The 18385-nt window shown below is 36.2% G+C and overlaps 1 protein-coding gene across 6 annotated transcripts in view; it reads right to left on the reverse strand.

The window, feature by feature from the left end:
* Positions 1-18385, reverse strand: part of Atosa (atos homolog A) — a 141734-nt gene that overhangs the window by 85208 nt on the left and 38141 nt on the right. The window contains exons 1-2 of one of the 6 annotated variants that reach the window (XR_006855377.2): positions 15998-16421; positions 15186-15302 (exon numbers count right to left, since the gene is read on the reverse strand). Coding sequence is in view for 5 of the 6 variants with exons in the window: in XM_046460906.2 (XP_046316862.1) it covers positions 15186-15201 (16 nt within the window). In the remaining variant the exon portion in view is untranslated. Of the gene's footprint in view, positions 1-15185; positions 15446-15670; positions 15962-15997; positions 16422-16467; positions 16614-18385 lie in introns of those variants that run through there. The other 5 variants (XM_046460906.2, XM_046460903.2, XM_046460905.2 and 2 more) reach the window with 5 other exon arrangements.

Consider the following 18385-nt stretch of genomic DNA (forward strand, 5'->3'; position numbering starts at 1 on the left):
TTACTAAACATCATGGTAGCTTTAAGAACTCAATCATTAAGTGCCCAAAGATTCAATACTACTTGCTTGCGTTGTTTTTTTCTTTTTTTAATTTGCTAATTCGAGACTATTTCATAGAAGCTTGTTTCCAAGTGATATGACTAAACTCCTCTGGCTAATCATAACTCTTTAAAATGCTAAGATATCTAAAACTGAATTAGTTTAACTGTGAATAAGATTCACCATTATCATTATTATCAGGGATATATTTTCTTTTTCTTTTTTTTTTTTTTTTTTTGAGAGAGAGAGAGAGAGAGAGAGAGAGAGAGAGAGAGAGAAAATATGAATCTTTTTTGTAGATGGACACAACACAATGCCTTTATTTTTATGTGGTGCTGAGAATCAAACTGGGTCCCGCTCATCCTAGGCGAGCACTCTACCACTGAGCCACAATTCCAGCCCCAGGGATATATCTTCAACTCCCGAATTCAGGAGGTAGGAGTTTTTTCTTACACAAATGCCAGAATCAACCTTTTAAACAAAGCTTTCTATTTTCAGTGGCAATTTCAGCCAAGAAGGTACTTGTAATTTGAATACAACAACATTTCTAATATCTTAGACCATGCAGGTTTTAGCTGTACAACCTAGGAGAAAAATTAGTAAGGTGCTCAATTTATGAGCACTTGTGGGGAACAAGTTTCCATTTCTCATTCTAAAAAACAAAATATCTAACATGCACTCCTATCCCCATATTCAAGTCAAAAATAATTGAGATGACCACAAATACAAAGGGGAGAATAGAGTTTAAGGATTCTGAAGGCCATCTGATAACTCTTTTTCTCTGGGTCAGTTCCCCTACCCCCTAACTCAGTTCCTGATTTGTCTGTTGACTCAGGAAGAAAGTCAGGGCTCTTTTTTTTTTTTTACCCTCCTATAAGTTCCTGAGAACAGAGGCCACATTAGTTGTTGATCGTCACTGTATTTCCAACACATATATGCCAGGGATTCAATGAATATCTGATTCAGAGAAGACAGGGAAAAGGGTCCAAATGTCTGAAGTTTTACTATATAGAACAATAAATTCTAAAACTATTAAGTCATATTTAACCAATGTAACTCTATAATCACTAATTATTTATGTAGAACTGTTCATAAGAATTCAGACTGATTGTTTTGAATAAAAATTGCATTCAGTAAAACATTTTTTAATTCTATATTCAACTTTAAATTTTTATTGATACATTATAATTATACACAATAGTGGGAGGCACTGTTCATATTTGTACATACATTAACAGTTTGGTCAATTTTGTTCCCCAAAAATATCCTCTTTACCTCTCCTCTTCCCTTTCCTGGTCCTCTTTCTGTTCTATTTTCATGAGATTCTCCCCTGCCCCGCCCCCCTTTTTTTTCCCTCTAGCTTTCACATATGTGAGAAAACATACGACCCTTGACTTTCTGAGTCTGGTTTATTTTGTTTAACATAACAGTAAAACATTTTATAAATTGGGCATTGCTAAAACAAAATGGGAATTTTTGTGCTTTGTACTAAACCAAAACACACGTTTTATGTTGTCAATCCCTTGATTTTACACAAAGACCCAAGTAAATTATAAAATATTAGATACAATATTCTATACAACACAACTGGGGCAAATTGTCCATATTTAAGCTATCTAAGTACAGAATGAAACACCAGCTAATGAAAGACGAGATTTGAGTACACTAGCAGAAAAACAAAATCATTAATAGAGTGACCATAAAATTTGTTGTCCAAAGAATGACATATTTAGGGTAAAAGATGATGATGATGAAATAAGATTGGACATAGAAACAACAGGTTGTATAGCAGGACCATTCCAGGTAGCATTGAATCCATACCATCCCCTTAGATAGGATGAACCTAATAGTTAGAGATATAAAAGTTAAACCAACTGCTGTAATTTTCTGTGAACTTCTTATTTTGTAAAACTATTAGTTCAAATATAAAATTTATAATATCTTAGAACTTATTATTTGAAATATTTGACAAAATGTGTTCCATTTTTAAATATCCTTTAAAAAATGATATTCTATGCAACTTACTAGCTTATTGTCTGAAGGGAGGAGAAAAGTCAGTGCTTTTCCACAAGGGACTGGCAGTTATGAATCAAGCAATAGGTACTTCTATGCTTTTTTAAACATTTTATAAAAGCCAATTCTGTGCAAAGCACTGTGACAGATGTGAAGGGTACAGTAAGGGAAAAAATCAGAGTATTTCCCTGTCCTTAGAGAACAAATTTTCTAGGGAAGGAGACAGTAGAAAATGAGGAAATGAAGAAAGTACAAATTGTGTGTGGTAAGTGCCTGTTCTTCCTTCAGTACCTAGAGCATACTTGTCTCTAAATTCAGGATCTTTACAAATAATATCATGTTGGCCTGTAACTCTTCACACAGCTGGCTCTTTTGTTTTCTCTGCTTATTTTCTCAGAGAGGTCTTACTTAACCATTCTAAACAGAGGGCTTCTCCTTACTCTTAGTCTTTCTTAGCCTTCATAGATTTCCTTCAGAGTACTTGGTATATATGCTTATTTTACTCACTGAAGAGAAGCTAATATATTAACAATTACAACAGGCCTGTTTATTCAGAATCAAATAGTATTCTAAGCTTACTTCATTTGATCATTACAATAATGCTTTAAGTAGGTTCTACAGGATAGAGGTACTACATTATAGAAAATGCTAGACTACTAGGAAATTTGAGTTCAACTATTGTAGTTGGACAGGTTCTTTCTTTTCTCTAGGAGTTGTTTTCTCAACTGTGAAAATGAGAGCGATTCATACTCTCTAAGGACCTTTCCAACTCTGATTTCTAACAATAAAATGATTGTGAGAGTAATTTCAGAATAACAAAAGCATTTTCATGTTCTGAGCTCTTCACAATGAAATTTAATCTGTACAACTATGTAACCTGAGGACTACAGAAGCATGCCTCCAGGATCAGCATTCACTCAACACAATAATTACCAAGACATGAATATACTTCTTCAAAAGCATAGGTATGTTCCTTACCCCAGCTAGTAGCTAGTGGGCCAATGTAAGGACTGACATGCCCAGATACACAATACTAAAGAAAGCAGTTCTGAAGGACAGAATATTAGACCTAAAGAAATCTCTGAAGGGGGCTGGGGATGTGGCTCAAGCGGTAGCACGCTCCCCTGGCATGGGTGCGGCCCGGGTTCGATCCTCAGCACCACATACAAAGATGTTGTGTCTGCCAAAAACTAAAATGTAAATAAAATATTAAAAAAAAAAAAAGAAATCTCTGAAGTCATCTAACTATTAGATGGGCCAAATGATGTTCAAAAAGATTGGTGATTACTACACAGGGCTACAGAACTAAGACTAGGAATCTGAGATATATTACATAAGCCTCATTACTTTTTGATTTTTTCTTCTTAAAACTTGGGTTAAAAGTGTTTCTTTGGTTGGGGAGGGGAGAGGACAAATGTCCATCTTTCCTTAACACAGCTAGGGAAGCTTGTCAATATTGTGGAGACCTTTCTCACTCTAATAGTTCACATGAAGCTGGTGCGTACTAAGGCCTCTAATTCCAAAGAATTTATTACATTTCTGCCAGCAATTGTCTACAATAAGAAAAAGAATCCCTAATTTTACCCTGAGTTTGTCTCCCTTCTACTTTTTTATTTTTTGAGGCAGGGTCATGCTAAGTTGCCCAAGCTGACCTCAAATTTGTGATCTTTCTGCTTCAGCCTACTGAGTAGGTGAGATTAAAGGCATGTAATCTCAGAATGAGCCACCCTGCCTGGCTCATTCTACTTGTAACACACAGTTACTTTAAAATAATAGTGTAGTTTACAACTTTGACCAGAGCATCATAAAACAATAGACATGGTATTATTAATATTGAATACCATGTTAATATTCTCAAAAGCCTTTGTAAAAGGAAATACCAATCCTTCACTTGCCCTAAACAAAGAATGGTGGAAAAGGAAAAATACATAAAGAAGAAAAAGCAGAGATCAGTGTTAGATAATTTTTATAAAAGCAAGTCATAATGTAATTCTGAGAATTAAAAGATTGAATTTAAGACTACTAGATAACACTTAATATTCCTGTATTGGCTTTTGATGAAATGAAATAAACAATTATTCTTCCATAAGACTCCCTTTAATTATACCAAAGTACTTAATAGTGCCCCACTGTCAAATGAATGAAGTTCAATCTCCTTAGTTTGACATTCAAAACCCTAATCTCCTCCTATTACTAAGCAAGCCCTCCGATTTACATTATTCAACTCACCATTCCTTAGACAAATGAATTCTACCTCCACTTCATAACTCAGAATGTCCTTTCAGTCACCTAAACCCCTAATCTCTTTAAATTTTCATCTATTCAAATCATACCTGTCTTTTAAGGCTCAATACAGCTGCTACCTCTGTCAAAAGACAGTTCTTGCCCTGAAATTAATCTCCCCAGCAGAAATTAATCATTTCCTATGAACTCTGATAGTAGGCATTATTTTTACCATTCATTCAGTTATCAAATGTCTTGCATTATATTTTTCTTCCTTCTTGTATTATACTTTTTTTTTTTTTAAGTGAAGTGAATGACAGCTTGTGTAAATAGGGAAGGGTGGGAGGAATAGGGAGTATTCACTTAAAAGGTACCTGCACTACAGTGTTATTTGGCAGTGGTTTTATATATATATATATATATATATATATATATATATATATATATATATATATATTTTAGAGAGAGAGAGAGAGAGAGAGAGAGAGAGAGAATTTTAAATTTAATTTTTAGTTTTCGGCAGACACAACATCTGTTTGTATGTGGTGCTGAGGATTGAACCCGGGCCATGCGCATGGCAGGCGAGCGCGATATCGCTTGAGCCACATCCCCAGCCCCTTGTATTATACTTTCAATAGGGCAAAGAACACAACCTATATCTCAGAGGTCCTACCACAGGATACTTCATTAGTAAATACTATTGAATGAAAAGAAAAAAATTTTAGCTCAATGGCTTATACAAAGCCAGCCATACCGTTTTCAGATTACATATTTGTTGTAAGACAAAGAGTTGTATGTGATGTTAAATGACACATACTGTATCTATTTAACCATAACTTTGCTTAGTGAGATCTCAAAAAAATTGGGGGATAAATATTCATTTGGGATGTTACAGTTGAAACTAAATATGTTGTTTTGTTTTGGTGCTTATTATCAAATCCAGGAACACTTTACACCAAGCTATATCCCCAGCTCTTTTTATTTTTTAGTTTGAGACAGGGTCTCACTAAGTTGCTTAGGCCTCACAAAATTACTGAGTCTGACTTCAAACTTGCAATTCTCCTGCCTCAGCCTCCCAAGCCACTGGGATAACAGGCACATGCCAGCATGCCAGACTATGATATATGTATTTACATATCTCTAATGCCATAAAAATCCAAATTCATTACATAGTACATCTGAATTCTACTCAACCATGGAAGCATAATGTTTCTTTCCTTTAATATTTATTTCTTTTAATTATACACAATACCTTTGTTTTTATTTTATTTATTTTTATGTGGTGCTGAGGATTGAACCCAGGGCCTCGCATACGCTAGGCAAGTGCTCTACCTCTGAGCCTCAATCCCAGCCCTAATGTTTCTTTTTTACCAAACTGAAATACTGATGAATCAAAGGAAATCAATGTCAGAGTTTAACTTCATAAAAACCTACTCTGTCCTTTGCTCAGTCCTTGCTATAGTAGAAAACCAAGGACTGATAAAATCCTACAGTTGAACACAAATATCATGAGGACAAATTCACATATATGATGACACAAGCACTAAAGCTTTAGAAATTATCTCCAAACTGAATCCCCAAAATTGCTTATTAGATGACAAAATGTAAAAAAGAATTTTCTAGATGTTAAAATAAAGTTTTATAAATGACCTGATTTCAGATATTAATACTAAATTATTGCAGTCAAGAATATGTTTGGTAAGTGGGAAAATAAAATATGGAAACTTCCTATAAATTAAAAATATTAATCCCCAAATACAAATTATAGTTGCACACCAATATACATTTTTAAATCTGAATAATGGTCAAATTTAGAATATAAGAAACCTGAGTTATAGCTAGATTTTCAGACTAGCTTATTAAAGGTTTCTTAACCTATAATGGCCATAACTTGCAGTACATGAAACAAGTATAAATTTTGGGTTTATAGAAGCAGAAGGGCCATGCTCCAGGCACTAAATAAATACCAGGTAATATTCTGAAATAAAGAAAAGGGTAATTTGGGGTAACAACTCACCATTCTATATTTTCCACCAACCTCCTTCTAGTATCTACCCTTATTCCAATCTCTTTGCCCTAATGCAACTCTAAACTGCTCATTATAGTGTATTATCACCCAGAAGTAGTTGTTTATAACCCCAGTTACCTATTTTTCACCCTCCCATTGCATTCTCAGGAAAGACTATGTAATTCAATGCTGGTTTTGATTTCTTCTATTTTGCATACTGCAGAAGAAAAAAATTGACAGTAACAAAGGTTTATTGATCTCATATATCTATTACAACTAGTTGTGTATATGTGTGTGTTTAAGACAATGGGGATTAAACCCAAGGGCATTCTACCACTTTATTATACTCCCAGCCCTTTTTTTTATTTTTTAAAAATTTGAAGCAGGGTCTTGCTTAGTTGCTGAGGCTAGCCTTAAATTTGTAGTCCTCCTGCTTCCGCCTTCCAACTTGCTGGGATTACAGCTGGGCACCACCAAATCTAGCACAACTAGTTTTAAGAGAGTATTTAAATACTCATTTCCTCAGAAGAGCTGTTCTAAGTCATCTATCCTTGAAAGTAAAGGAAAATTGAACTAGGCAAAATTCCTACTCTGTGCTAGGCATATGCTAGGTGACACACCCTATGTTCTCAGTTCACCTTTCCCACAAGGCTTGCTGTGTTACAGCAAAAAATAACTATCATTCCAACAGGCTATGTAATTTTCTCAAGGTCATTTGCCTAATAAGTGTTGAAGTTAGAATTTCAGGCTAAATTTTATCCTAAAGACTTAGGGTCTTAAGTCTTCTTACATTACCATCATGCAAAAAAAGGAACCATATGAGCTAACCAAATATGTCCATTATTTCAGTACTATTCAAAAAACATAATCAAATATATATTTATTAATCCAAATAAATCTCTAGTTGGTATAATTTCAGTCAGGATAACAAGATCAATAATATTCAAACTTAATAAGTAACATAAGTTATAGCTAGATTTTCAGACTAGCTTACTAAAGGATTCTTAACCTTTTATGGTTAAGAACTCTTATTTCAAATGCTTTATTTCAAAAAAACAGAATTTGCTCATTGTGTGAATAGATATTTTTAGATGGAGAGACCCCAAAATTTAATTGATTATTTTCAAGAACCCATGGTCCTCTGTTCATCAATAAAAATGACACCACCCTTAAGGTAAATTAGTCAACATTTATTTAGCATTTCACATCTTACAAATTCTTTGACACATTATCTCACCTGAAACTCAGATGCAACATTCTGAGCCAGGTACATTATACAGATGAAAAAATAGGTTTGGGATTTGAACCAAGTCACAAACCAATAGGTGATAGAATGAGTCACAAATCTAAACTCTAAATCCTTTAAGTCTCTTTACTGTTATATCCTATTTTAACTTCTTCTACTTATAAGCTGAAGTTTAACAATTTAATTGCTCTCTCCATCCTTCCCTTCCCATCCCTCTGAAACAGCAACAGCAGTAAATTCAATAGGAACAAGTGGAGAGAGGTCAGTGAGCTTCCAGCAAATGTTTATGAATGGATCATTTTTGAATCAGATATATGTGTGTGTGTGTGTATGTATGTATGTATATATACAAAACGGAGACAACTGACTCCAAACAGCTTTTTCCTATTCTTTATTTTAGAGTTTTTAATTTCAATTCAATGGGAATTTAATTAAAAAACACAACATTTCTTTAAGTTATAGGCAAGTGTTTATTTTTGGTAGTACTAGGGATAAAATGTAGAAGGCAAAGCTTGCCCCTGGACTACATCTCCTTTTTTTTTTTTTTTTTTTTGGTGGGGATTAAACCCAAGGGCATTCTACCACTGAATTATACTCCCAGTCCTTTTTTAAAATTTTTTAAATTTTGAAGCAGGGTCTTTAATTTTGAAGCAGGGGAGACAGTCTTCCTAAGTCGCTATGGCTGGCCTCAAACTTGGCCTCCAACTAGTGTTCCTCCTGCCTCAGCCTCTGGAGTCACTGGGATTACAAGTGTGCACCACTGCACCTGGCTGGGCAAGTGTTTTAAGTGTACTTGAAAATGAATGGAGTATAAAGTTGTAATAACAGTCTAATGTTCATTAAGTCAAGCAAATCCCTAAATTGGTAGAATTCCAGTTGGTATCAGTGAAATAATAAACGACTACTAACTATTTGCTGCTATTCCTATTTACTGTACAAACACAAAGGCATGCTAGTCATTCATTCATTCAACAAATATATATTAAGCACTTCTTAATCACCTATAATGCGCCTACCATGTGCAAGACTTTCCTGGGTGATGAAACCACAGCTGTGAACAAGAGACAAGATTTCTGGCCAGTGGAACTTCAAATCTAGTTGTAGAGACAGGCAATAAATAAGGAAAAAAGATAAACTGAACACTTAAAATACATAGAGTAAACCTCTCTGAAAAACTTAAGCCTACATAGGAAGGATGACAAAGAGCTACCCATATGATGACTGGGGAGAAAGTATTTTTAAGCAGAAGGAATAGTGCATATATAAGACCCTAAGTGGTAATCAAACACTTAGTGGGGCTGTGCATGGTAGGCAAGAGAAAGAGATGAAAAAGGCCTTGTTATAATTTTACCTGATGACTGTCTTTCATAGGGAAAGGAAATACAAGAAAGCTCAACTCAGATTATTGCTAGGAGTTTAGATATATACATGGGCTCTTAGCTTAATGCTTTGATTAGTTACTGGCATTTTTACCCAGTCCATCTGTTTCAGTTTAATAAGAAAGTCTGACATAATCAAGGAACTACTCTGATTTTTTTCACCCATTTAAGCAAAGACAGAATTAACTACTTACAAATTTGCTTTACCTTCTAAGAAAGAAGTACTGTTTCCAGGTCTAATAATTTTTTCCTTTTCATTACAAAAAAAGTCAGTATTAAGTTATTCCAAATTTTAAAAATCCTTAGCCTCAGAAGGAAGGATTAGATACAAAGATGAGAAGGGCAAAAGAATAAACATAAATGTTCTTTATTCAACAACTAAATCTTTTTCCATTACTTGTTCACAATGCAAAATGCTCAGACACCATGGGTTTCTTCACATTCTGAAGATAATTGAATTTTAAGTCACTCTTCTTATATACACAGGGTCTCAATTCTACATTCCAATTATCTTTTTTCTCATCCTTCAAAGAAATGACATTATTCAGTTCACTAAATCATTTTCTTCTTACTGGATGATAGGCGAAGACATAGATAGGGTACCTCTATTTGAACCCCTTTACTATCTGAATCTCAAGTTGTATTCAGCCAGTAATTATTTAACAACTACCAATGTGTCAAGACTCATCAATATAAATGGATGGCAGGCCAACAAACAGTAGCCAGCTTTTAAATTGAGATTACAATGACTATACAAAATGTGCAGCTAAATTAGTCCCTTAGTTTTGTCGTCCTCAGCTTTCACTAAATGATTGGCTTCTTCTTAAGAAAATGTCCAAAAATAATAACAGCTCACATTTGCATTCTTCCTGTCAGCCACTGTTCAAAGTATATTATAGATATTAACTTAATTCTCAAAATAACACTAATCCAAGGTACCATTACTTCCTCCATTGTAAAAATGAAAAGGCCAAAACAAAGAGAAGATAAGTAGCTTTCTAAGATCACAATACTCATCAAATATCTGAGCTAAGTATTCCTCAAGCCTATTTTTAAACCACTTTGGTCACACTATCATACAATACTTTAAGACAATTTACTGCTACCAATCAGAAGATTAAGATACTCAAAGCTCACTTCAAATTTGGGCTTGCCCTTTTATTATTTGTGTAAATTTGGAAAAGAAACCAAACTTCTCCCAGTGACTCAGTTTCATTTAGCTATAAAACGAAGATGACAACAGCATCTACTTCTTGAGTAATTGTTGAGGATTAAAAGAATTACATATACAAATCATTTGGAATCATGTCTGGTACATGGTATGCCTAAGTATTAGCTGTTATTACCAATACTATCACTACTACCTCTACCTAGGAATTTAGCAAAAGATCAGTCTTTTTAAATCTAGTCAACATTTTTTTTTCTTTTCCTCCAACATCTATCATTTCTGTTGCTTGATTTACATAAACTAACAATGAACTACTCTCAAGAAGTAAGCAATGCACCTAATTCCCTTGCCATTTTCTTCTAGTCCTTTTATCTTCCTCCTATTTCACATACCTAGGAAAGAATCATTTGAAGTTAACAGGATTATATTATGCCATAAATACATTCAGAAGCCACAGTAATACTAAGCCTAATACCAAAATTTGTAATATAATAAAAAGAGGGAAAAAACTAAGAGAGAACTCCTCTCAGTTTTAACCACACACACACATGCAAATGAAAAAGAAAAGAAAAAGAAAGTAAATTGTTTGGCATTTTGATTGTGGAACAGGTTTTGCACTAACAGGTTTTATTTAGTCATCATGACTGGGTGTTTAAATATGAATTGATATAGTATATTTAAATTATTAACTTCTGGATAATTAAAAATTTTGGTTCTTAATCTTTCATAAGTTTTGATAAGCTCAGGGAGCATTTAAAGATAAGATTAGAAATTCCATATATTTATAACATAATATGAACTATTTTAATTATTTGTACACAAATAACATTTTAGACTTTTCTTGAAACACTGGGCCTTCAGTATTAATATATCTAGGACAGGTCCCAACTTGTACATCCTTGAGTCCAAGGTAGAATAACATTGTTTGATTTCTTTCTCTAGTTACCCGGCCCTAGTCAGCAGTTAACACCATTTAAAAATCTAATTATTGCCAGAAAATGTATTTCAATCATACATATCACCCCTACATACAGAATTAAGCTATAATTATAAAAGCAAATGACAATATAAATAATAGATTATACATACATTCAAGTATCCTTAAGGTTTTATATTTTTTCAGACAACTGTATATTAAATGTCTACTAAATCTGCTTGACCTTGGCAGACTGAATACAATGAATGTAAAACAAGATAAAATAGTGTTAGGTTATTACATTAGATTATTTTCTTATCTCTGTTGAGTATATCTTGCAACTAACATACAAGCATCTGTAATGTTTTAATTAGCCATACAAAAGGTATTAATCTAATACTTTTTAATGTCAACTACTGTCATATTTTATTCTAATAACTTGGAGTTTGTAATCATTTCCATTTTATAGACAAGGACACTGAGATAAAGATTAATGTGATAAAGATTACATAGCAAGCAAGTAATGGAAAGTATATAAACACAGGTCTGATTCCAAAGCCTGTGCTAATGATAACATCAGAGACTCACAGTTGGCAGCATTACCCAAGTAATGTTATATAACTGCCTAAAATTTTTAAAAATATTTCTAACCTTAAAATATGTTGACAATATTTGACTATATTGACTACTGTGAAATGTAGCCATTGTTCCATACACTAACATCTTATCTAAAAGTAGAATAGAAAATCTCCTAACTAACCTTCACTTAATTAACTGGCAGAATTGACCAGGGCACATCCATCATAAAAACAAACTGACAGACATTGCTGATACTGAACACCAGTGGCTAAAGGGTACTTTCTACTTGCCTGCACACTTCTGTTTCCACTAGTTGAGTTACATGTTTAATAAGAATCTGGTCTTTTCTTCCTTATAAATCTGTTTATGACATTCTACTTATAATTAATAATAACTATTATAATAAACCAAGGAAACAAGGGCAAAAAAATTATTTCTGTGACAACTAAATTTAATGCTTTGGGAAAAGTACATTTTGATAAACACAATTTGCGGGGTTGGGGGGCGGGTTTTGCTGAGAAACAAATCCATAGCCTTGCACACTTTAAGACTGCACTGTAACACAGAGCTACATCCCTAGCCTCAATATTTATGATGAACATAAATTCCTACTTTCCAAAAACAAATTCCTGTTGAATTATAATGTGCTGATAAAATTGTGTGTAAAAAATCTTAAAACTTTGAAATTATTAAAAAATATAAGATTTCACCCCTTGCTTTGGAAAAGTCTTATTACACCTTAATGAAAACAAAACTAGAAACTTTAGGTGTACATTGTTGCTATGCTTTATACAAGAAAGATCATGTCCAATTCTAAAAAAACTCAGACCCTATCTCATTTTCAAAAAGAGCCTTGAGGGCTAGGCATGAGCTCTTGTCCAGCATGTGAGAAGCCCTGGCTCAATCCCCAACATTGGGGGAGAGGGAAGCAGAAGAAAAGCTCACATGAAAAGACAGGTGAAAAAGTTAAGGTTGCTATATTTTTCCATGATTCCCCACTTAAATTGTTTCTATTAGCCAACTATCACACCCAATCATAAGATAAGAGGCTCCAATTACACTTAGAAATTTGAACTCCCTGAAGCACAGCTGTATTCAACTAAGCAAATATCTGAGCATCTATATTAAAATCTATACTTACATTCTGAATGAATACTTGAGAGGTTCTATTATTTACTTATTTTACAAAAAACTTAATATTAAGTATGGTTATCTAGTTCTTTAGTCCACAGATTAAAAGCAGGAAATTAAAGGAGGCAAGAATAAGCATTATAGGAACAAAAACTGTTGATACCAAGAGAATATAAAAATCACACAAATCTAAATATGTATGTGTAAGTATAGATAAATAGATAGATAGATAGATAGATAGATAGATAGATGGATGCAAGCAATAATCTGGTAGTTTAAGCTAGATAAACTGGACTAGTTCAAGCTAGAAAAAAAATCTCATAAATTTAAATATCTTTTTCAGGCATCTCTAGATTATGATCCAGCAAAAAGTTGAAACTCACAGCAGTGTCCTTTTATCATGAACTAAAAGTTAAATTACATTGACTCTGCAAATTCTTTTTCTTTCTATAAGAAAAGGGCAGAGGACCATTAATATTTTAGGTATCTCTCAATATATCATGATTACAAAGGAACATATTTCTGGCATTAGGAGTGATATTTAAGTTATCTAGAAATTTCACTCATGAAATAGTTCCTTGGAAACCAATGTATTAGTATTTTTAGCTAAAGCCTACAACTATGCCTTTCAAAATCAATAGGTTGTGACAGCCAGCAATTTAAAAAGTGAAAAAGAACAGAAAATAGAAGATCATATTGCACATAGTAAGGGTAATACATTTACGAAAAACATTTCAGTATTTTTGTACTAATTTGCTAAGTAAAAGATATTAATTACTCTGGGTCCTGGTCCAAAAATCTGTAAGCTTAAAAAACTTCATTTATTATTATGGAATATAATCAATACTAAATTTGTAATCCCATCATTTTCCTGAGAATACTAAAGTAAGACAAAATTTTAAGGGGGGGGTGTCGCTTTCTTTGGAATTTTTAAAATTATTATTATTACTTTGTATGTGTGGTACTGGCGACTGAATCCAGGATGTTACACATGCTAGGCAAAATACTTTACTACTGCACTATATCCCCAATCATTTATTTTATTTTGAGACAAGGTCTCACTAAATTGCTCACCAAGATTGGCCTTGAACTTGAGATCCTCTTGGAGCCTCAACCTCCCAAGTAATTGGGATTACATGCATACACTAAATTGAGCTCTTTGGAAATCTTTATGAATGAATTTATTTTCCCTCCTTATCTATTCAGGTGTATAATTAAGTATTTTATTTGGTTTAGCACTAGTTTAGCCTAAAATATGTGATGCTATTTTTAAAACTGCTATGACTTTAAAGCAACTTTTAACAACAATCCAAAACAAATAGTGACTTTGATTTTATTTGCTTGTTTATTCTGAGATGCAATTACTGACCTTGGTGCCATTTTTCCAAAGTCACTAATGTAATCTAAAAATCTAAACTTCACATTGTAAGCAAGCAACCTGCTCAATAACAGCATACTTACTAATACTTCATACATACCTAGCTATTGCCTGATTCTAAACAAAATTAATTTAAGCCACTAAATATGTCTTTGTCTGCTTCTAATGCATTTTAATAGATATTATGACCAAAGAAATGTTTTAGACAATTTGTCTAATTACTTATAAACAGAAAAATAGCCAGTTAATATATATCTTTTTAAAGTAATCATCTAATTCATAGGATAAAATACTATTTTGAATCCTAAAGTCTCAGAGTTGGAAGGAACCCTGTGACCTAGTCTAACTATCAAATATGATAATCCCCTCTTTACAGTGTTCCTTCGAATCAAACCCATAGCTGACTAAAAGCCCTAGAACTACATTAAAAACTTCTAAATCTGGTCCTTGCCATTAATCAGAAGACTGATAATCCCTTTGAAGTCCTTGAAAAGCACAGTGTAAATATTATTCTTTTAAGCCCTGAAAATACAGGTTTAGAAAGGAAGTAGCATGTACCTATCACCAGGAATTTTGGTAGCCTTAATTGTCCATATGATATATAGAATGCTTGAGTACTTTGCAATCTTTTGGAGTCTGCTTAAAGCAAAAAAATCAGCTAATGAAAGCGTAATAATAGTTGTCAACAATCTTAAATGTTCGCTATCAAGTTCAAATTCGCAAGAGCTTAAAAGGCTTGTTTAAAAATCTTGTAAATATCATTAAAGTTGAAGTTGGATTCACTTTACCTAAAAGTATCACTTTTAAATGATACCAATAATTGTGGCAACAGATATAAATGCTATTTTTGATTAATTCCTTTTAACATACACTAAATTTTCTATTGAAACTACTGCTCTACAAGCACTTTTGAAGAACTGTCCTCCCCTCCTAACCCTCTCTTCCATATGTCCTCCTTTTCCTCACCAGCTGGAATCTGTCACAGAAACAGATAATTAAATATGATACAGAAATAGTTGATTCTGCTGCAGAATTAGGTTAACACGTCTAAAAGGAGACACAGAAAACAAAACAAAAAACAGGTCCACTTAAATAAATCATTTACCTCGGTCTGGCTTCATTTTCACATCCAATTTCCACCCAGAGTGCTGTGAAATACACTTGGGGGTTCTTTCAAAGCGCTCACTGTTGATTCGAGGGCTTCTACTTAGTTTTCAAAATGCTAAAAGAGATCAAAATAAAATTAAACTGGTCCTGCTCTAACATCAAGACTGTACAAGAATACTGTTAAGTTAGGCCTATTGTGGTACAAACTACTGTTGACAGCACCATCGGCAGATGTGAAAAATGCAAAACTCTTTGCATGGTCTCCCCCATCTCCTCCCCAAGGAGCACCCCTCTCCCCGCCCCTCAACTCTCCAGGCCAAGGTGTCCTTTTCTGACACAGCGTCTCCGAACCAAAGCAAGGTCTATTTATATCCCGGAGGTACAAGCAAGAAGAAAAAGATTCAAGCAACACAAACTAACCAACCCCTTTGAGGGGGAAACAAAAGCAAACCAAAAAAAAAATGCTTCTGGGAACAGTGGTACCTCCTCAATGCTGGTCTATAAATTCTTCCACCTGGTGCCAGGGGGCTGGAAACTCTTCCGGACCCTTGCGTTTCCCAAGAGCTCCGCCCGCCCCGCCCGGCCTCACCTGTGTAATTACCCTCTGGCTAGCCTTCCTGAGGCAACAGCGGCCAAGTTTACACAATAAGAGGGTCTCAAAGAAATTCGAGTCATCTTCTGGCGCCCAGCCCCCAGCTCAAACGAACTCTCCCGGACTGTCCCGGGTCGCCCTCTACAAACCCCGTCCCTACGTGGCCCAGCCTGAGGTCTGCCCCCAAGGAAGGTGTTTACAGCTGAGCGCTCGCTCACCCACTGCTCTGTGCAGCCTGCTCGCCGCGGGCCCCTTCCGTCCCGCCGCGGCCCCGGATTTCCTTCAGCCCCGCGGCACCGAGCGCCGCGCCTGCCCCTCTCCCTGCTGGAGAGTAGTTTTCATGGCGCTCTCGGGCTGGCCCGCTCCTCGACTCCCTCGGCAGACCTCTGCTGACTAACTCGCTCTCTTCTCCCGTCCCAATACCTCCTCCTTTTGGCACTTCTCTCCGCCGCTAGTCCAGCAGCTCACATCACACTCCCACCTCAGACCCGAGGCTCCAAAAGGCGCAGGGCCGGCGAGAACCGAGTGTGGCGCGCAGCGGCCCCCGGGGCTGCGTTAGGGGACCATGGGGGTCCGAGACCGCAAGCCCGACTCGGCTCCCCGGCGCCCCTGTGGCCATCCACCCCCGCCTCAGCCGACGCCTCGCTCCGCTCCCTGCCCTCAGCCCCTCGCCCTGCCCGACTCGCACCCAAGCCCCGCGGCCCCGGGGTTCGCCCGCTTGTCGCCCCGGCCGGCCCGCTTGCCCCGCGCCTCTGCCAGCTCCTCGCCCGCCCGCTGTCGCTAGCTCTGGCGCCCCAGCTCTGGATCCCCCTTGCTCGCCCAGTTCTTTCTCTGCTGTTTGCCCTGTCAAAACACTGCCTGGGTCACGTGTCCCAACAACAGCCAACCCACCGCTCGTCACTTCCTCCCCGGCGGCCTCTGCGGCGCGGGCGCCCGGTTGTTATAGCAACGCCGCCGCGCGCCCGGGGGCTCTAGTCTGCGGGCCCGGTTTTCCGTGCAAGTGCCTGGCGGGCGCTAGGGCGCCAGAGGTGGCGGCGCCGGCGGGCCCGCCCGCCCAGTCAGGAAAGCTCGAGACGTTGAGCTTTTCGGTCTCGCTCTCGGAGCTGACTGAGGCGCACCATCTGAGATCAGGGATTGGAGCTGCGCTATTAGAGCACGGAGTAACCGGGGAGATGTCATTCGAGGGCCTGCCCCAGACGTGGAGGATAGTCTCCTCCTTCTCCTCCTCCACACTAGATGCTGGCGCAGACCTGTGACTGAGCCCCAAGTGGATTGCAGTGCACCGTAGTACCCGGGTTTAAAGTGGCCGGGGCAGGAAGGTGGGCAGCCATGCATGTCATGGAGCGGGGAGTTGAAGGAGAGGAAGCTCTTCCACCGCCCGCCCCAGATTTTCCCAGATCACTAGGGGTTCTAGTGGGATTCAGAACCCAAGCTTCTGAAGCACTGGCTGTGCTAAAAATAACTCTTATAACTTCTAAAACACTGACTCATGGGCACTGTTCTAAAACATGACACCATGTTATTGTTGGGGAGCTGTAATTTTGTTGTTGTGTTATAACAATGTGACATGATGACATTTCGTGTTGTGATGTTGTGTCATCACTTAAACACAAACAGATGGCAAGAATCTGTTGTAGATTTAAAAAAAAAAAAAAAAAAACAATCCTAACCAGGGCTGCAGCTATTAGCTACTAAGATTATAAACAAAGTACACATACATGACGTTGTGAGCCCAAACGGAGATAAGAAGTACAGAATTTGCAAGGCTCTTTGGTTTCATTAGGGAAAAAAACATTTTTTTTTAGAAATATTTTGCATACAAGTGTCACAACAGGAAAGTACTAGGACAGGTCTAAAAATGAAGTTTTTTTGTGAACTACAGACTGGCAATTGCTTTTTCCCCCCCTTCAGATCAAATACATGAAATTGTTCTTATGAAAAAAGGATGTTTAGATATTTACAGTAAAATAGCATGCACAATTGCAATGGTTCATTTTTAACTCCATAATTGTAACTAATAAGAACAGGGCATACAATTGAGAAGGGTAACATTTCTTTTTCACTGAAATGTTCTGGCCTCATGAAGATGAAACTTCTGACAAATAGCAACAGTTCTTTAATATTTAAACAGTTTTTTAATAGTGGTTACAAATTTTGATTCCTAGTAGATATGACACTGATATTATTGGATACTGTATTATGTAGTTTTTAAAAATGCACTGAAGTTTTAGTTGTTCTACAATCACTTCTCAATTAACCTTGGTAATGGGAGACTGAAGCAACAGTTTACAGATAATACAAAATCCTAAATTTAGCTCAACAGCTGGGTCAGATAACAGCTATTGTAAAAGGCTTACTGGGTGAATAGGCAGCAAGATCTGTGATTTAGCTCCTCTACCTATACCTAGTTTGAAAGAAGTATAAAGATCAGAGAAATGTTAAGTGCACAAGTCAAGAATATTGGATAATCTGGAGCACAAACTATTCTCTTTTTGAATAAGTTTTAATAGCACATGGATAAATGAAGATGTCTGACGATTTGTTGGACTAACAAATATTTTTTATCGAGACTTTTAAATCTATTTAAAATTTTGATATCATAGCCA

Source organism: Marmota monax, unplaced genomic scaffold (genome assembly GCF_021218885.2).
Source record: "Marmota monax isolate L192 unplaced genomic scaffold, Marmota_monax_Labrador192_F-V1.1 WCK01_AAM20220418_F8-fsc00001, whole genome shotgun sequence".
Classification (NCBI taxonomy): domain Eukaryota; kingdom Metazoa; phylum Chordata; class Mammalia; order Rodentia; family Sciuridae; genus Marmota; species Marmota monax.